This window comes from Canis aureus, chromosome 10, assembly GCF_053574225.1.
Source record: "Canis aureus isolate CA01 chromosome 10, VMU_Caureus_v.1.0, whole genome shotgun sequence".
NCBI classification, from domain to species: Eukaryota; Metazoa; Chordata; class Mammalia; order Carnivora; family Canidae; genus Canis; species Canis aureus.
In genome coordinates this window covers 24,306,869-24,327,993 of record NC_135620.1, presented here as the reverse complement: position 1 = coordinate 24,327,993, position 21,125 = coordinate 24,306,869, and the positions used below count along the sequence as shown (strand labels likewise).

The 21,125-nt window shown below is 38.2% G+C and overlaps 1 protein-coding gene and 1 pseudogene across 2 annotated transcripts in view; one reads left to right on the top strand and one right to left on the bottom strand.

Moving 5' to 3' along the window:
- Nucleotides 1–21,125, bottom strand: part of DDX46 (DEAD-box helicase 46) — a 72,939-nt gene that overhangs the window by 46,137 nt on the left and 5,677 nt on the right. For both annotated transcript variants that reach the window (XM_077911721.1, XM_077911723.1), the window contains exons 3-11: nt 20,242–20,385; nt 14,905–15,001; nt 11,405–11,570; nt 8,943–9,094; nt 7,279–7,392; nt 6,515–6,680; nt 5,680–5,800; nt 4,094–4,269; nt 3,040–3,161 (exon numbers count right to left, since the gene is read on the bottom strand). In XM_077911721.1, coding sequence (XP_077767847.1) covers nt 3,040–3,161; nt 4,094–4,269; nt 5,680–5,800; nt 6,515–6,680; nt 7,279–7,392; nt 8,943–9,094; nt 11,405–11,570; nt 14,905–15,001; nt 20,242–20,385 — 1,258 coding nt within the window. The remainder of the gene's footprint in view (nt 1–3,039; nt 3,162–4,093; nt 4,270–5,679; nt 5,801–6,514; nt 6,681–7,278; nt 7,393–8,942; nt 9,095–11,404; nt 11,571–14,904; nt 15,002–20,241; nt 20,386–21,125) is intronic.
- On the top strand, nt 20,091–20,172 carry LOC144322872 (U4 spliceosomal RNA; annotated as a pseudogene).

The window sequence follows — 21,125 nt, the reverse complement described above, 5'->3', positions numbered from 1 at the left end:
GACAGTGAGGACTGATTAAAAGACCCCAAAGCTTCCTGCTCAGTTCTTTGGAATGCTGGAGCACTACTGAAGGAAGAGGAAGCGGCAACATGAGCACACAGGGCTGTACCTTTCAACTCCATGTAAACCAGATAATTTTACCAATTTTAATTTAACATGATTCCTCAAAATCAAGAAAGGAACATGAGAGAGCTGTATTTAAAGCAATTATATAGACCAATGATTTTCAAGTAGAGAGCTGGTTCCACTAGTGAATTATTATGTAAGTCGCAACCAGGGTTTTAAAAATGAAATAGAATGGAAAAAAGAGAATGTGTTAGAGATCATAAAACTTTGTTTGGCTTCTATATAAATATAATATTCATGCATGTATCAAGTTATTTTTGTAAATATTATTTCTTACAATAAAATGTCATCAAAACAACCAAGGAAGACGAGCTTAGAAAACATAAAGTGCTTAACAACACCAAATATTCCTCAGAAAGGATTTTGTGTTTAAATAAGTTCAGCAAAATATCACTTAGGGACCCCAAGTGGCGCAGTGGTTGAGTGTCTGCCTCTGGCTCAGGGCGTGATCCCGGGGTCCTGGGATCGAATTATTCATCAGGTTCCTTGCAAGGAGCCTGCTTCTCCCTATGCCTATGTCTCTACCTCTTTCTGTCTCTCTCATGAATAAATAAATAAAATCTTAAAAATATATATATATCACTTAATTTATCCCATTCTTCTAGTATCACAGAACATACTCATTATTAAAGACTAAGAAGTCCTGCAGAATAAAAAGTCTACTTTAACACTGCATAATGTGACATTTCCAAAATTTACTTGATCATAGAACCTGGTTTTTTTCCTCCTTCTAGTTATAGCAAAGTATCTAATGACTATCATTCTTTAGAAAACACTTGGAGGGGCAGCCTGGGTGGTTCAGCGGTTTAGCGCTGCCTTCAGCCCAGGGCATGATCCTGGAGACTCGGGATTGAGTCCCACATCAGGCTCCCTGCATGGAGCCTGCTTCTCCCTCTGCCTGTGTCTCTGCCTCTCTCTCTCTCATGAATAAATAAATAAATAAAATCTTAAAAAAAAAAAAAGAAAAGAAAACACTTGGAGAGGGGAACCTGAGTGGCTCATTCAGTTAAGTGCCTGCCTTGGGCTATGGTCATGATCTCAGGGTCCTGGGACTGAGCTCTCCACCAAGCAGGGAGTCTGCATCTCCCTCTCTTTTTGCCCCTCCTCCACTCCCACTCATACTATCAATCTCTCTCTTAAATGAATAAATAAAAAATTAAAAATAAATTTAAAAAAAACAGAAATGTCAAAGTAAGAGAGTAAACGAATGTCTGATTAAATAATTCTGGCTGAAATTATTTAAGGATACAGATAAAACTAATATAACACAAAGCACTCATCACTACGTTTTTGTTTTGTTTTTTAAGATTTTGTTTATTTATTCATAGAGACACACACACAGAGAGAGAGGCAGAGACACAGGCAGAGGGAGAAGCAGGCCCCATGCAGGAAGCCCGACACAGGACTCGATTCCGGGTCTCCAGGATCACACCCCAGGCTGCAGGCGGCGCTAAACTGCTGCCCTCATCACTACGTTTTGAAGATGTCACATGAATTAGAGAAAATAAATGCTGGTCTAGAATGCAGAAGGCCTAGGGTCTAGAACAAACTAATTTGTTAACCTAAAACCTTTGATCAATGTAGCTAACTTTTCTGGCCTTTTCTTTATCTGTAAAATGAAAAAAAGATCAGCCTTCCTTGAGCAAAGAAAGACAAAGAGGAACAGAAAAAACAAGGTATAAAAATGACTCAAGGAAAAAAAAACATGACACAAGGGACACCTGGGTGGCTCAGTAGTTGAGCATCTGCCTTCAGCCCAGGGCATGATCCCGGGGTCCTGGGATCGAGTACCAACATCAGACTCCCCACAGGGAGCCTGCTTCTCCCTCTATGTCTCTACTTCTCTCTGTGTGTCTCTCATGAATAAAGAAAGAAAATCTTAAAAAAAAAAAAAAAGACTCAAAATCCTGGGCGCCTGGGTGGCACAGTCAGTTAAGTGTCCAACACTTGGTTTCGGCCCAGGTCATGATCTCAGGAAAATGAGATGGAGCCCCACAGTGGGCTCTGAGCTCAGTGCAGAGTCTGTTTAAGATTCTCCCTCTCAGGGATCCCTGGGTGGCTTGGAGGTTTGGCGCCTGCCTTTGACCCAGGGCGCGATCCTGGAGTCTGGGGATCAAGTCCCGCATCGGGCTCCCGGCGTGGAGCCTGCTTCTCCCTCCTCCTGTGTCTCTGCCTCTCTGTCTATCATAAATAAATAAATAAATCTTAAAAAAAAAAAAAAAAAAAGATTCTCCCTCTCTTTCTGCCCCTCCCCACCTGAACTTTCTCTCTCTAAACTAAATATTTTTAAAAAATAAATAAATAGGGGGGGGAATAAATAAATGAATATTTTTAAAGAAAGACTCAAGATCCTAAAATATAACATTAGCATAATTCATCCTATTATTTTCCTACCTCATATTTTTTAAGATTTTAAAAGCAATCAGTATATGGAACACCTGGGTGGCTTAGTGGCTGAGCCTTTGACTCAGGGCATCATCCCAGAGTACCAGGACCGAGTCCCACATCAGGCTCCCTGCATGGAGCCTGCTTTCCCTTCTCCCTGTATCTCTGCTTCTCTCATGAATATATAAAATCCTTTAAAAAATTAATAAACAAAAATAAACAAATAAAAGCAATCACTATACAGAGGGGGTGCCTGCATGGCTTACTCAATTAAGCAACCAACTCATGACTTTGGCTGAGGTCTTGATCTCAGGGTCATGAGATGGAGGCCCACAGAACGCTCCATCCTGAGCATGGAGCCTGCTTAAGATTCTCTCTCTCCCCTTCCCTCTGCCCCTCCCCAATTCTCTCTACTAAATATAAAATGAATGAATGAATAAATAAAAGCAAGGACTAGACAAAACACTAAAACAAATCACATTTACATTATTAAATAATGAAAAAACCAAATATTCCTTTTATAACTACCTGCTCACTGATTCCTGTTCCTCCATAAACACAAACCACTCTAAGTCCCAGGGTCTTCGAAAACTTCTTACATTCTTTAGTAATTTGTAAAGCCAGTTCTCGAGTTGGAGTCATGATGACAGCTGAAAAGATAAATATGTCAAAAGCCTAACCATCAAAATTCTACAAACTATGCTTTAAAGTGTTAAATTTAACCTCTGCAATAACATTCAGATTTCTTAGTCTAATGTTTGTTTTTGTTTTCACTTGTTTTATGGACCTCTGAAAACTATTTCAAAAGCTTTACAATAGTAGAAATTGTGGTGTATGATAATTTTAAGATTTTAAAAACATGCTATAGAAAAGATAAATGAGAGTTAAATGCCTCACTCAGTCATCAGGAAAACATTTGGTTGAAAAGAATGCAAATCATTCTCAACTGCAAATCACAGAGCAAAGATAATCAAGTGACTCACTGTGCTGCAGAGCCATACTGTGGCTTCTGGAAACAACCTTGGTCTGAGGGGCACAGACAGAGTAGGAATATATTGTGCCCTCTTTTTCCAAGAGAGGACCTGAACAAATTTACAAAACCCTACTTGAATTTGCAAAACAGATCTGTACCAAATGAATGAAGAAATGAATCTGAAGACCTACTCCCGGAATGAAATGCTGGCACTATATAGCCTTTTAAGACCAAAAATAAAAAGAAAATATATTTCGCTACAGTCTTCTACGTTGAGTTCATTGATCCATGATACTCGCTAAGCACAAACCTCAATATAAATAAACAGATAGATGCACGAGGAGTCTACCTGCCGAGTCAGAGTTTAAAAATTGAGCTGTGCCAGGAGAGGCTGTTTTTGTACTTCTGAGATGTCACTCCAGAGCTCTGAAGATTCTCACTCCACCTGCTGGTAAGGGGAAATCAGCCCCAAAGTGCCAAATTTATAAAGGAAATGTACATAAAGACATCTTTATTGATATAATAGAACATTATAAAGTATTAGGTCTTTCTGATTAACTGACAACAAAGTTGTTACCTGAAAAAATAGTTTAATGAAAAGAATTTTACCTATTGGCCCCTCTCCTTCTTCTAATGACCTCTGATCCATGATGTGTCTAAACATGGGTAACAGAAAAGCAATGGTCTTTCCACTTCCTGTCTTGGCAATACCAATCAAATCTCGTCCGGACATTATAGCAGGAATCGCCTGGGTCTGAATTGGTGTGGGCTTTTCATAGCCATGCCTTATAAAGCAAACCAAAGGAAGACAAGATAAAAAGTGAGATCTCTGGATCTCCCAAAGTCCCAAAATAAAGTTGTCCAAAATGTGGTATATTCATAACAATGAAAAAAAAGGAAATAAAGTATTTTTTTTGTTTGCCAAAAAGGAATAAAGTATTAAGGCATTCTACATCACAGATAAACACTGAAAATGTTATGCTAAGTTAAAGACGCTGGTGACTAGGCAGCCAAGGTGGCTCAGCAGTTTAGCACCTCCTTCAACCCACGGTGTGATCCTGGAGACCCGGAATCAAGTCCCACATCGGGCTCCCTACATGGAGCCTACTTCTCCCTCTGCCTGTCTCTGCCTCTCTCTCTCTCTGTCTGTATCTTTCATGCATAAGTAAATAAAATCTTAAAAAAAAATAAAATAAAGAAGCTGGTGACAAAAGACTACATTAGTACAATCCCATTTATAGGAAACGTCCAGAATAGACAAATCTAGAGACAGTAGATTAGTGGCTGCCTAGGAAAGAGAAGGGAGAAGTGAATGGATATAGGCCTCTTTTTGGGATAAGGAAATTTTCTAATATTAGATTATGGTGATGACTGTGTAACTCTGTAGGTATACTGAAAATCATTGGACTATACATTGAGAGAGTATATTTCATAACATGGTAAATGCTATCTCAATAAAGGTATTTAAGAAAAAAAATAGTAAGGGATGCCTGGGTGGCTCAGTGGTTGAACATCTGCTTTTGGCTCGAGTCATGATCCCGAGGTCCTGGGATCGAGTCCTGCATTGGGCTCCCCACTGGGAGCCTGCCTCTCTTTCTGTGTCTCTCATGAATAAGTAAATAAAATCTTAAAAAAAAAAAAAAAATAGTAAGTTTTTCCTATAAATATAAATAAAAATGTAATGTAGTTAACTGTATAAAAGAGCCACTATGAATACTAAGACATTGAAAAATGTAGATGAGGGATCCCTGGGTGGCGCAGCGGTTTAGCGCCTGCCTTTGGCCCAGGGCGCGATCCTGGAGACCCAGGATCGAATCCCACATTGGGCTCCCGGTGCATGGAGCCTGCTTCTCCCTCTGCCTGTGTCTCTGCCTCTCTCTCTCTCTCTCTGTGACTATCATAAATATAAATAAATAAATAAATCCTTAAAAAAAAAAAAGAAAAATGTAGATGGGGTGCCTGAGTTGCTTAGTTGGTTAAGTGCCTACCTTCAGCTTGGATCAAGAGTCCTGGGACTGAGCCTCATGTTGGGCTCCCTGCTCAGCTGGAAGTCTACTTCACCCTTTCCCTTAGCCCCTTCCCCCACTCTTGAGCTCCCTCTTGTGATCTCTCAAATAAATAATAAAATCTGGAAGGAAAGAAGGAAGGAAGAAAGGAAAGAAAGACAAATGTGTATATAATTGCTAACCACTTACTTTTTGAGAGAATTTAAGATCTTCATGGAAATTCCACACTGGACCCAAGATTTAATTGGTTTGGGACAACCTTTTCCCTTGACAGTGATGCCCTCCATTTCCAACCGAAATACATTTACCTCTACAAAACAAAATCCAGATTATAAACTGTTAAATATTGTTCCATTAATGCCTTCTACTTTTCAATCAGGCATGGTAAGATTAAGAATCTTCAATTCTTTTTTTTAGTGCTACTGAAGATTAACTCTGCAGAAAGCTACAGGACCAAGTATTGATCAGCTCAGGGAGGGTTAATACAATCAGTGCTACACTAACTGGGAACAAAAAGAAATACTCCAATTTCTATAATATGGCTTTTATTATGTCTTATATTGCAACATCAATAACAAACAATGATTGGCAGGTAATACAGTATTTCTCCAAGCAAGAATTGCCCAGATTATCCTTATCTACCAGTATTATACAGATTCACATTGGTTCCTAATGTTCATACCCTAGAAGGTTAAACACTAACAGTAATTCATTTGGTAACTTCAAATGAAGAGTACTCTGAACCCTAAAAATCTCAACTACATGACCCAAACTAATTACTCTCATTTTTTAAAATAACTTCAAAGCTACACTGATTCCTAACTGGTCTGAATCTTTGGAGATGATGCTCATACTCATTAGAATGACTTCTTGAGATCTAGTTTCCTCTCTCACTTCTTCAGGTAAGCTATGCAAATGACTCTGCTAGTGCATCAACACACACCTATCCATAGTCCTCCTGAGCAAAGCAAAGCATATCCCTCTCTATTCCACAACAGCCAATACATTAATAAAAGAATTTTACCTTCTTGAGACATTTTTGCTAATTCTGGAACTTCAACATAAAAGTTTTTTCTGAATGGTTCATATTCAATTTTTCCATGGTCCACTGGTTCTAGAAGCTTTCTCTGTTTTGTCTGATAGCCTGTAAGAGCCGTCTGAAGATCAACTTCTTCCTCCTCTGAAGAATACTATTTAAAAAAAAAGTAAAAAGCTAAATCCATTACTAATTTCACCTTATGGGAGGCAATATTCCTAGATTTTAAAATCTTCATCTCTTAAAAACAATTTAAATAAATAAATAAAGGAAATTCTCCTGTCCTAGAAAATATTCTTTGGCTTTTACTTATTTACATTCTGAATTCTTCAACTTATTCTTTTTTCTTGGCCCTCACAAAAACTCCTACTAATGACAGCATAAAGCTAAAATGACAAAATATTTCTAATATGGCTTTAAGGAAGTTTTGATATAGTTCTCTCCACACAAATCTTTACAATGCAGGTCAATAGGAAGAAATTCAATTCATTCTGTCACTTTATTTCTTCTCCCACCCTATATGCCTGAGGTGAGCTGATGAGGGGCAGAGAGGAAGCAAAAAGTGGGCATACAGAAAAAGGTCAGATACTAGAATGTTCTATCCACTGGATATTTAGCAACAAAACAGTTGAGAATAGCAAGAATTCCTCTTAACAGAAGTTTCTGTAACTAGAAAGTACATCTCCATCCATGCTTTCTAATAAATAACTTCTAGTATAGTATGAACAAAGTCAAAATTAATGAAGAATTACCTCCATGGCATCCTGGTCATTCTCCATCAGTTCACCTTTCTTCTTATCAGAATCTACCACTGCTTTTTTGGTTGTTACAACAGTGACAACTTTGGTGACTGTAGGCCCAGACTTCTAAAATGAAACAAGAATATATAAAGTATTTGTAAAAATGAAAAACAAATTGTGTGCAAATGAAATACAGTAACAACTGTCACAATTTATAATTTGAATTAACTTAATTACTACTGAAAACTTAAGTGACAAAAAAGACAAAAGGAGGGGAACCCGGGTGGCTCAGCAGTTTAGCACTGCCTTCAGCCCAGGGCATGATTCTGGAGACTCCGGATTGAGTCCCACGTAAGGCTCCCTGCATGGAGCCTGCTTCTCCCTCTGCCTGTGTCTCTACCTCTCTGTCTCTCATAAACAAACAAAATCTTAAAAAAAAAAAAAAAAAAAAAGACAAAAGGAGTCTTTCTTTATGAACTTGTTTAAATTTTAAAATGCAATGTAACTGCATTATATAGCATATAGTTTTTACTTAATACTGTGGATTATAATTTTTTATCATTTTATATCATTTTATATAAAATCTAATTATGTAACATAGTTCATTTAAAAAATACTACTAGGGGGACGCCTGGGTGGCTCAGCAGTTTGGCACCTGCCTTTGGCCCAGGGTGTGATCCCAAAGTCCTAGGATTCAGTCCTAAATCGGGATCCCTGCATGGAGCCTGCTTCTCCCTCTGTCTACGTCTCTGCCTCTCTCTGTGTGTCTCTAATGAATAAATTGAAAAAAAAAAAAAAAAAAAAAAAAAAACTACTACTAGGGACGCCTGGGTGGTTCAGCGGTTAAGCCACTGGTCCTGGAGTCCCAGGATCAAGCCCCACATCGGGCTCCCTGCATGGAGCTTGCTTCTCCCTCTGCCTGTGTCTTTGCCTCCCTCTCTCTCTGTGTGTCTCTCATGAATGAATAAATAAAATCTTAAAAAAAAAAAGAAAAAGAAAAAATGTGGAGAGGACCTACTGAGAAGTCAACAGCAAACATAGATACCAAATAAAGATGATGGTGTTAAGACTGACTTTTCATGGGTGCCTGGGTGGCTCAGTAAGTTAAGCCTTGGCCTTCAGCTCAGGTCATGATCTTGGGGTCCTTGCATTAAGCCTTACATCTGACTCTACTCAGTAGGGAATCTGCCTATCTCTCTCCTTCCGGCCCTCCCCACCAATACACGCTTTCTCTCTCTCTCTCATAAATAAAATCCTTAAAACAAAAAAATTAATTCTCAAAGAATGCTTATAGCTAAAACTCTCAAGTATCTGCAGTACTGAGAAAAAGTACTGGCATTCTTGAGATGGAAGAGGAAATAATTTCCTAAAGTTAGGCAAGCCAGCCCTAGTAGGTCACTACAATAATTCAAGTTACCCAATTAGGAATAAATCTTTAAAAATAAGAGAAAGGCAGCCCTGGTGGCACAGCGGTTTAGCACCGCTTGCAGCCCAGGGTATGATCCTGGAGACCTGGGATCGGGTCCCACGTCGGGCTCCCTGCATGGAGCCTGCTTCTCCCTCTGCCTGTGTCTCTGCCTCTCTCTGTGTGTGTGTCTCTCATGAATAAATAAATAAAATCTTTAAAAAAAAATAAAAAATAAAAAATAAAATAAAAATAAGAGAAAATGACCTACCTTTTCGTTTCCCCCACCACCTTTCACACTTCTCATATTAAACTTCTTTACTTCTTCTTTTACTTCTTCCATGTAAGCATCTAATGGATCTAACTCCTCACCTTCCATTTCATTTCCTTCCTTTTCAGCTTCCGCAGGATCATCTTCATCATCTAAAATGGCAGAATCACTTTTCTGTACACGTTTTCAAAGGAAATACTTCATACTCAGGTTGCATCCCACCACTACCGATTCTCTCACTGCACAAACAACCTCCCTTCCAATCAACCCAGGTACACAGCAGTGCAAATACATTTATGAGTTTCTAAATAAAACATATATCAGTTTTAAGTAGTAATAATAATAAACTATAAGGTAAACTGAAAAAGACTAAAAACTCCTAAATTATAGGTTTCTTTTCTTTCAATTACCTATTTTTAAAATCACAGGAAAAAATAGCACATTTTAATTTCAACTAAGACATCATTGTCCCTTAAGAATACAATTCCTTCATCTATTTAAACCACTCTGAAATTTTCACAAAAATTGAAAAATTCACTGTATTTTGCACAGAAAAATGAAGCAAATTTCCATTTTCCTATAAAATTTCATACTTGCCTACTTCACTAAAACCTAAAAATCAAAATCAGATATGATAGGGAAATACTTCCAAGTTATGAAAAATCAGGAAGGACCTAAAAACATACCCTTAATTTACCTTCATTACTAACATTCTTACTTGTAGTAAAAAATTAAAAAGCTATTTATTGACTATGCCCATAAGAACCCAACTCTCCAGTCTAAAGTAAAATCAGTAATTCCTTATTGAACATTGCCCTAGGGGCAGCCTGGGTAGCTCAGCGGTTTAGCACCTGCCTTCAGCCTAGGGCATGATTCTGGAATCCCAGGATCGAGTCCCATGTCAGGCTCCCTGCATGGAGCTTGTTTCTCCCTCTGCCTGTGTCTCTGCCTCTCTCTTTCTCTCTCTCAATCTCTGTGTCTCTCATGAATAAATAAATAAAATCTTAAAAAAAAAAAATAGAACATTGACCTACAATTTACATATTAATAAATATTACAAGAGATTTAATAGCTCAATATGAATCCAGTAATTCTACTTCTAGGTATATATCCAAAAGAACCAAAAGCAGGTATTCAAAGAGAAATTTGCACTATATTCATAGCAGCATTATTCACAATAGTCAAAAGGTGAAACCACCCACATATCCAACAGAAAAAAAGGTATACATAATGTAGTATTATACACACAATAGACTATGATTCAGCCATAAAGAAGGAATGAGAGGCTGATACATGCTACAACATGGAAGAACTTTGAGGACATAACAGTGAATAAAATAAGCCCACTTGCAAAAGCAGAAATAATGTATGACTACACTTATGTGAGGTACCTGGAATAGGCAAATTCATAGAATAGATATTACCAGAGATAGGAAGTAGAGAGAAGGGCAAGATGGCGAATTGATTTTTATTGGGTACAGGGACACCTGGCTGGCTCAGTCAGTGGAGCATGTGATTCTTGATATCAGGGTTGTAGGTTCAAGTCCCACATCAGGTATAGAGATTACTTAAAAAATTTTTTTAAATCTTGAGGGATCCCTGGATGGCTTGGTGGTTTGGTGCCTACCACTGGCTCAGGGTGTGATCCTGGAGTCCCGGGATCGGGTCCCGCATTAGGCTCCCTGCATGGAGCCTGCTTCTCCCTCTGCCTGTGTCTCTGCCTCTCTCTCTCTCTCTCTCTCTCTCTCTGTGTGTCTCATGAATAAATAAATAAAATCTTTTTTTTTTCTTTTTTAAGTAAAATCTTTAAAAAAGGTAAAGAAAAATCTTTATTGGGTACAGAGTTTCTGTTTGGAATAACGAAAAAGTTCTGGAAATGGACAGTGGTGATGGATGATGAAAAAAAACATGAATGTACTTAATGCCACAATATTATACACTTAACAGCGGTTAAAATCTGGGCACCTGGGTGGCTAAATTGGTTGAGTTTCTGACTCTTGGTTTCAGCTCAAGTCATGATCTCAGGGCCCTAGAATCGAGCCCTACATCGGGATCCTTGCTTAATAGGGAGTTCTGTTGTCCCTCTCCCTCTGCCCCACCCCCTTGCTCATGCTCTTATCTCAAATAAAATCTTTTTAAAAAAATCGTTAGGGAAACCTGCATGGCTCAGTGGTCGGGCGTCTGCCTTCAGCTCGGGGCGTGATCCCAGGATTGAGTCCTGCATCAGGCTCCTTGCCGGAAGCCTGCTTCTCCCTCTGTCTCTGCCTCTCTCTCTGTGTCTCTCATGAATAAATAAACAAAATCTTTAAAAATAAATAAATAAAGTTTAAAAATGGTTAAAATGTTATATTTTTCCACAGTAAAAAATGGCCTAAAAATTCCCAGCATGAAATATGACTCATATTTCTAGAATATTCTACATGAATTGTTATATAGGCTACTAGTCTAACAAATGAATATACCATCATCATCTTCTAAACTCCATTTTTTCCCTTGTTTCATCTCTTCAATTTCCTTTTTCAGTTCTCCTATGTTTTCCATGGCCTTTTTACGTTGCTCTTCTCGCCACTTTTCAACTCTTTCTTTTCGCTTTCTCATTTCTTCCTCCAACTTATTCTGATCAAAATTCTTGGGGGAAAATGAGAGATACAGAGAAAAAAAGATTAACTTTATTCCAGGGACATTCCAAATAAACTGTCCAAATTATAAAAAAGGAAAAGGGAAAACAGACGTTTTTACAAATTCCTCAAATTAGAACAGATTTAGATCACACATCTTTTAAAATATACCAGCAAAATGAAATCACAATAAAAAGCATCTACAACAGGGATGCCTGCCTTCAGCTCAGGGAGTGATCCTGGAGTTCCGGGATCGAGTCCCACATCGAGTCCCACATCAGGCTCCCTGCATGGAGCCTGCTTCTCTCTCTGCCTGTGTCTCTGCCTCTTTCTCTCTGTGTCTCTCATAGATAGATAGATAGATAGATAGATAGATAGATAGATAAAATCTTTTTAAAAAGGCATCTACAACTAAGAAAGCAGACTTCAAAGACAATAAACTAATCACATTTTAATTAAAAGCTAGATACACACATGAATTCACTTTCTCAAACTAGACACTAGATAAATTAACAAGCAAAATTCCAGTTATTAGTTATTCTCAACTTTAAATCCACTAAACTCCAAATTTTCCTCCATGAAAAAGAAATCTTCTATTACAAATAAGTGAGTCAGTGAAAGCGATTTATTAACATGATTAAAAAGTTTTGGTCTTTTAGTCTTTAGGTCTAGGTTTCCTAAAAACAGCCATTCTAAAGACATTATCAAGATGATTAATAATACTCTGGAAAGGTGACAACAAACCATTTTCACAGCCATAAGCAGAAACTTAATGATTAAGCACCACAGAAATTAAAAAAGTTGACATATGCTGGCGCACCTGGGTGGCTAGATCAGTTAAGTGTCTAATTTCAATTCAGGTCATGATCTTGGGGGTACTGGGGTCAAGCCCTGCTTCAGGCTCAGTGCTCAACGGGGAGTCTACTTGTCCCTCTCCCTCTGCCCCTCCCCCAGCTTCTGATCTCTCTCTCTCAAGTAAATAAAATTTTTAAAAAATAATTTACATATGCCATAATTATAGACAGATATGGAAATATATATATCAAAAAACAGGAAAATTTACCACACAATTTTATTTTTTAAAGATTTTATTTATTTATTCATGAGAGACACAGAGAGAGAAAGAGAGAGAGAAGCAGAGACAGAGGTAGAGGGAAAAGAAGCCTCCATGTTGGAAGCCCTATGTGGGACTCAATCCCAGGCCTCCAGGATCACAGCCCGGGCCAAAGGCAGGCACTAAACCACCGATCCACCCAGGCATCCACTACCACACAATTTTTTTTTTTAAAGCTTTTCCCCTGAGTTTTCTTTCTTTTTAAAGATTTTATTTATTTATTCATGATCGACATAAAGAGAAAGAAAGAAAGAAAGAAAGAAAGAAAGAAAGAAAGAAAGAAAGAAAGAAAGAAAGAAAGAAAGAAAGAAAGAGAGAGGCAGAGACACAGGCAGAGGGAGAAGCAGGCTCCATGTCGGAGCCCAACGTGGGACAAGATCCCGGGACTCATCCTGGGCCAAAGGCAGGCACCAAACCGCTGAGCCACCCAGGGATCCCCAATACCACACAATTTTAATGGTGATTTGGAACTAATATAACATTGGATGTTAAGTACCCTGGAATTAAAATTTCCAACTTAATTAAAAAAAAAAAACTTAAGGCACCTGGCTGGCTCAGTCAGAACACATGACTCTTGATCTTGAGGTGGCAAGAGTAGCCTAGCCCCACATTGAATGTTCCCACGTTGCGTGTAGAGATTACTTAAATAAACAAACTTTAAGGGACACGTGGGTGGCTCAGCAGTTGAGCGCCTGCCTTTAGCTCAGGGCATGATCCTGGAGTCCCGGGAGAGAGTTCCACATCAGCCTCCCTATATGGGGCCTGCTGTTCCCTCTGCCTGTGTCTCTGCCTCTCTCTCTCTGTGTCTCTCATTAATAAATAAAATTTAATAAAATAAATAAATAAATAAATAAATAAATAAATAAATAAATAAATAAAATTTAAAATAAATAAATAAACTCTTAAAAAGTATACAAATCTTTTAGAGGGTAATTGATGCTATTTTTTAAAACATTAAATGCAACACACTGATAAAGCCATTTCACTGATACCAATTTACCTATACTATATTCACAAAAGACATGCGTAAAAGGATTCACATACCACTATTCATAACGAAGCCTGGAAACAACCTAAATATCCATCCCATCAAAGGTGATTTCTCTACATTGTTTCAACAGAACACTATGCAGACATTAAAAACATTGAGCTATATCATTTATGCAGTTACAGAGGACAGACCTCCAATATATAATAAATAAAACAGTGTGGCAATCTATTTAAGTTGGATAGTGGGTCTACTGCTGTTTATTCTTCTTCAGACCTTATGTGTTGATAAAATAATGCATAACTTAAAAATAAACAAAAGGAGGGCACCTGGCTGGGTTAGTGGAGCCTCAACTCTTAATCTGGGGGTTGAGTTTGAGCCCTACATCAGGAGTAGAGATTTTTTAATTAAAAAAAAAAAAAAAAAACAGAACAAAAGCAAGGTATAGCATAGTATATATGTTACGGTCACATTTTCTTAAGTAAAAACAGATAATGTACATAGACATGAAAGATTTTTGAGAAAAAAATTTTCTAATGGGAACAGCTTTCACTGTTCTTTCCTTAACCTGTTTCTTTCTTTATAAGTTATCGTTTATTTAAAAATAAAAATAGGGGCACCTAGATGGCTCAGTCAGTTAAACATCTGTCTTTGGCTCAGGTCATTATCTTGAGGTCCTGGGATGGAGCCCCCGTTGTGCTCCCTGTTCAGCAGGGAGTCTGCCTCTCCCTCCTCCTCTGCTGCTCCCCTTGCTGTGTTCTCTCATTCTCTCTCAAATAAAAGAATAAAATCTTTTAAGAAAAAATAAATTAAATAAAAATAAAAATATATAGGGGCACCTAACTGGCTCAGGTGGCTCTTGATCTCAGGGTTGTGAGCTCTTGATCTCAGGGTTGTGAGCTCAAGCCCTATGTTGGATGCAGGGCCTACTTAAAAAAAAGAAACAAGGGATCCCTGGGTGGCGCAGCGGTTTGGCGCCTGCCTTTGGCCCAGGGCGCAATCCTGGAGACCCGGGATCGAATCCCACATCAGGCTCCCGGTGCATGGAGCCTGCTTCTCCCTCTGCCTGTGTCTCTGCCTCTCTCTCTCTCTGTGACTATCATAAATAAATAGAAATTTATTAAAAAAATAAATAAAATAAAATAAAATAAAATAAAATCAATAGCAATAATAAAACCCCAACAGTTTGTGATCACAGAAACAAATTTGATACTATACAATTATTCATGTTAGTAAACATACGCCAGCATCTTTTTCTTTTTCATCCTCTTTGTCATCTTTGTCCTTTTTCTTCTCTTTAGAGCTTTCCCCACTATCTGTTTTCTCTTTGGATCTAGACCTACCAAAAAAGAGAGAAAGAAACATTATCTATTTGTGCTTTAAATTCACATTTAAAATACATTTAAAGAGGGCGCCTGGGTGGCTCAGTCAGTTAAGTGTCCAATTCTTGATTTCAGCTCAGGTTATGATCTCAGAATAGTGGGATCAAGCTCCACGACGGGCTCTATGTTGAGCATGGAGCCTGCTTAAGAGTCTCTTTCCCTCTGCCCCTTCCCATACCCTGCTCACATACACACACGCTCTCTCAAAAAAAAATAATAATAATAAAATACATTTAAAGACTTGCATTTTACTTTTGAGGTAAGAAACTTCCAAGAGTCAACTTAACTTTTATATTAATAATCACCTTGGAAATAAGTTGAAAATTTAATCCTATAACATTAATTGCAAATATTATTAAGTATTTGGCAATTTGGCCAAGAAAAATTAGACATATCATAAAAATGACAAAATTTGAGAGGTAAAATTTAACACAAGAAGAAATTTATGAAAACAGTATCATTCTGGGGATCCCTGGGTGGCTCAGCGGTTTAATGCCTGCCTCTGGCTCAAGGCATAATCCTGGAGTGCCGGGATTGAGTCCCACATTGGGCTCCTTGCATGGAGCCTGCTTCTGCCTCTGCCTCTCTCTCTGTCTGTCATGAATAAATAAATAAAATCTTAAAAAAAAAAAAACATTAACATTCTGTACGATAATTTAATATATAATGCTTAAAACCCCAGCATGGGGGACGCCTGGGTGGCTCAGTGGTTGGGTGCCTGCCTTCAGCTCAGGTCGTGATCCTGGGATCCAAGATCGAGTCCTGCATCGGCTCCCTATGGGGAGCCTACTTCTACCTCTGCCTGTGTCTCTGTCTCTTTATCTCAGTCTGTGTCTCTCACGAATAAATAGATAAATCTTTAAAAATAAAAAAATTAAAAATAAAACCCCCAAAGGCTTGCATTTCACCCCTATGTGTGGTATCTTGTAAGAAAAAAAAACATTGGGGATCCGTGGGCGGCTCAGCGGTTTAGCGCCTGCCTTTGGCCCAGGGCGAGATCCTGGAGTCCCAGGATCGAGTCCCATGTCGGGCTCCCGGCATGGAGCTTCTCTGCCTCTCTCTCTATATATATATCTATCATAAATAAATAAATAAATCTTTAAAGAAAAAAAAATTCTGGGCAGCCCCTGTGGCACAGCGGTTTAGTGCCACCTGCGGCCTGGGGTGTGATCCTGGAGGCCCAGGATCGAGTCCCACATCGGGCTGCCTGCATGGAGCCTGCTTCTCCCTCTGCCTATGTCTCTGCCTCTCGCTCTGTGTCTCTATGAATAAATAAATAAAAATCTTAAAAAAAAAAAAATTTGAAAGCAATCAATTCAGTCTTTTTTTCCTCTCCCTTTAAATTTGGTACATTTTACACTTTCCAGATTTGATGAAGCCATCCAGAAGAAAAGAAGACAATTTTCTAGTACAGACTTCTAAATAGTTTACAATTATGCCATCGAGTTTGGTCTTTATTTTTTTAAAGATTTTATTTATTTATTCATGAGAGACAGAAAGAGAGCAGGGCAGAGACAGAGGGAGAAGCAGACTCCATGCAGGAAGCCCAATGTGGGACTCCATCCTGGGACTCCGGGATCACACCCTGAGCAGAAGGCAGACACTAAACCACTGAGCCACCCACGCATCCCTGAATTTGGTCTTTAATCTGCTTTTTTGTACAGAATGAGGTAGGTGATCCTACTTCATTATATGGTAGCAAATGTCCCCAGTACCACTTTTTTTTTTAAAGTAGGCTCCACACTGAGGTTGAACTCAGAACCCTGAGATCAAGACCTGAACTGATATCAAGTATGACTTTTAATCGACTGAGCCACCCAGGTGCCCCCCCCACCAAGTACTTCTTATTGAAAGAACTTTTTCCCACTAATTACGCTGTCTTTGCTGTCTTTTATTAAATGACCATGTATGTGGGGATCTGTTTCTGGGCTCTTTATATGGTTCCACTGATCTATTTGTCTATCCTTACTAAAACCACACTTAATTCCTACAATTGTATGACAAGTTTTAATATCTAGTAGCCCTCCTCTCTTGTTCTTTAAGATTCTTTATGCCCTTGCATTTCTAATTTTATAATCAGTTTGTGAAACACTTTTATATTCATGTACACTAAGAACTTTAAACATGAATATATTTTGAAGTTAATAAAAAAAGCTCTTTCTAAATCTACTTAGATAACCATGACTTTTCTCCTTGAATCTTATTCCAATTTTAGTATATGTGCTCCTGAGGCAAGCACACTTTGAATCCTATTAATAAAGAATTACACTGATTTTTTTTTTAAGGTTTTATTTCTTCATTTGAAAGAGAGCACAAGCAAGAGGAGGGGCAGGACAGAGAAGCAGACAGACACACACCACCCTGCAAAGCAGGAACCCAGATGCGGAATTCGATCCCAGGACCCTAGGATCACGATCAGAGCCGAAGGCAGGCGCTTAACCAACTTGAGCCACAGAGGCACCCCTAAACAGATTTATTTTCTAATGTTAAATCAACCATCCATTCCTGGAATAAATATAACTAGTTCATAGTTATTTTCTTTATATATTTTTGGATTTGGTATAATAACTTTTATGTTTAGATTAATTATAGACTTTAATTTTCTTCTATCATACTGCCCTTGTCAGGCTTTAATACCTACTTTCTTCTAAATACATAACATGAATTGAGAAATATTTCTTCTTTCATAAGTCTTTGTTCACCAGAAGTATTATTACAGAGTGACAAGACAAGCCACAGAGTAAGAGAATATACGTGCCATTCATACAAATGACAACCAGAGTATTTTAAAACAACAAAAACCTCCTACAACAGGAAAAGAAGCAAAAGATTTTTAACATATTTCAGAAAAGAAGAAATCCGAATGACCAATAAACATATGAAGAGATGTTCAACCTCACTAGTCATCAGAGAAATACAGATTAAAAGCACAACAATACTGGTATAACATGTATAACCAATTAACTGGTATAACATGTATAACCAATTAACAAAATTAAAAGGACTGGCAATACCAAATATTGGGAAGGGTATGGAGCAACACAAGTCTCACACTATTCACTGGAGTACAATTAGTATTCCCTCTTTGGAAAGCATTTGGGATTACACAGTAAAAATGAAGGTATGTTGGGGTGCTTGGGTGGCTCAGTTGGTTGAGTGAATGACTCCTGATTTCAGCTCAGGCCAAGATCTCAGGGCTCAAAAAGAGCCCCATTTTGAGCTCTGCACTCAACAGGGAGCCTACTAGAGTCTCTATTCTTCTCCCTCTGCCCCTCCCCCTGCTCATGTGGTCACACTCACTCTCTCCCTCAAATAAATAAATTTAAAAAGGGGGGGGGGCGCACCTGGGTGGCTCAATCAGTTAAGTGTCTCCCTTCGGTTTGGGTCATGATCCCAGGAGATCAAGCTCTCCACCCGGCTCCCTGCTCAGCAGGAATCTGCTTCTCCCTCTCCCTTTACCCTTCCCACTCATTCTCTCTCTCATACAAACAAATAAAATCTTAAAAAAAAAAAAATGAAGCTATGTTTATTCTACGACCATATAATTTCACTCCTAGATATACACCTTAGGGAAACTCATGCACATGTATACTATGACACATATATAAAAATGTTCACAATAGCCAAAAAGTTAACCCAAACACCTACCTCAGTAGAATGGATAAACAGTGGTATATTTATGCCACAGAATAGCATTCAGCAATGAAAATAAACTGTTGTAAGCAACACAGATGAGTCTCAAACAATAATCAACAGAGACACAAAAGAATATGTGACTTATTCAGGTAATATTAAAAAAGATATAAATCTAAGCAATTCTTTTTCCAGATGTGAACACAGGTGTAAAACTATTAAAAAAAATACAAAGAAATTATGAGTATAAAAGTCAGGAGTGGTTTTATCTGGGGTAGTAGAGAGCTGAGTTAGAGAAGGGACATGGAGGGCTTCTGGAGATACATGTTCTATTTCTTAACCTTGGTAATGGTTATGTGGATATTGGTTTATAATTATTTAATAGATTGCACATTTATTTCATTCACTTTTCTGAATTATATTTTTAATTCAAAATAATCTCAGTGAGTATTATTATACCAATCTTGGTCAAATAAAAAAAATTCATAAAATAAAATTAATGACATGAGAAAAACTCATGATTAATAAGAGGAATATAGAGAAAACAGAAACAAACTCCTATATCAACTATCGTATGTCGCCACTTTAGAAATAGGCAAAGAACAAACCACTAAAAAGAGAAACATAAAGGATAAACATACTATGTCTAACAGATATATATCTCTCAAAATTGAATGGTACTAGCATCCTAAGGAAACATGTACATTTAACTTAACACAAGCAAAGTTCACACCTATCCTGAAGAGCAATTCAGCAATGCACATCATGAGTTAAAAAGTTGTCAACCAATGTCAGAAATGCTAAGATCATCATTTTAAAGCAAAAAGAGGGACAATTGGGTGGCTCAGTGATTAAGCATCTGCCTTCGGCCCAGGGCGTGATCGAGTCCTGGGATCAAGTCCCACATCGGACTCCCTGCGTGGAGCCTGCTTCTCCCTCTGCTTGTGTCTCTGCCTCTCTCTCTCTCTGTGTCTCTCATGAATAAACAAATAAAATATTTAAAAAATAAAAATTTTTAAAAAAAGGAAAAAAGAGTTCCTACAAAGATATTTATACAAGACATTCCTGACCATTAACAGTAGGTATTAAATAAGAGAATATATTATGAATGTTAAAACTAATTGAACCTAGTACTTTTCAATAGAATTATAAGCTTTATAATTAAAATTCAACCAACAGTTCATAAGAGACAAAATAAGTAATTATTTATAAAGACAAAAAAAAAAAAAAAAAAAGGAGGGACGCCTGGGTGGCTCAGCAGTTGAGCGTCTGCCTTCGACCCAGGGCGTGATTCTGGAGACCCAGGATCGAGTCCCACCTCGGGCTCCCCGCATGGAGCCTGCTTCTCCCTCTGCCTATGTCTCTGCCTGCCTCTGTCTCTCATAAATAATAAAATTTTTAAAAAAAGGAAAGAGCTTTGCGCAGTGGCAGTATCGTAGCCAATGAGGTTTATCCGAAGCGCGATTATTGCTAATTGAAAAAAAATAAAAAATAAAAAAAGGAAAGAATAAGGAAGAGTCAGTTCCCAAACTGTAGGAGAGATATGGTCCAACAATAACATTACCTATTCTCAGCTTTCTTGCTTTTATTGCCAGGACTGGAGGATCTGGATCGCCGGCCTCGGCTTCTACTCCTTGAGCGTCTCCTGTCTCGACTTCGAGATCTTCTTCGCTCTCGACTTCTGTCTCTCTCTCTACTTCTGGAACGCCTAAAAGGAGGACACTTTTCATTCATTCTATGAACCAAGTAAAATTTCTTTCAGATAATGGTTCTGTCCCGTATTGAAAGAACCCTTTTAACTATTACCATTATTAAAGGCTGAGATTTCAATTAACCATCAAGTCAGATAAACAAGGAACAAGTAAAGCCAATTCTTACAAGTGGTTAAAGAAAAAAATGACAATACTAATGCCAAAATGGTATTTGTTGAAAAACAGCAAATCTGTGATAATAAATCTTTTTAAAATCTATGGTCTAGAGTAGAAAATCCAAATTTCAGTCAGCCAAAACCTAAGTATAAGGATGGGCACAATGGGGCTATGGAAAGATCACAGAAGGGGCGCCTGGGTGAATGTCTGCCTTTGGCTCACGGTGTGAGGTCCTGGGATGGAGTCCCACATCAAGCTTCCTGCATGAATCCTGCTTCTCCCTCTATGTCTCTGCCTCTATGTGTCTCTCATGAATAAATAAAATCTTAAAAAAAAAAAAGGAAAGATCACAGAAATTAAGACTAGGAGACAGGGATGCCTGAGTGCCTCAGCAGTTCGTTGCCTCCTTCAGCTCAGGTGTAATCCTAGAGTTTACACTAGGATTATCATGTGGGTTCGAGTCCCACATCAGGCTCCCTGCATGGAGCCTGCTTCTCTCTCTGCCTGTATCTCTGCCTCTCTCTGTGTCTCTCATGAATAAATAAATAAAATCTTAAAAAAAAAAAAAAAAAAGACTAGG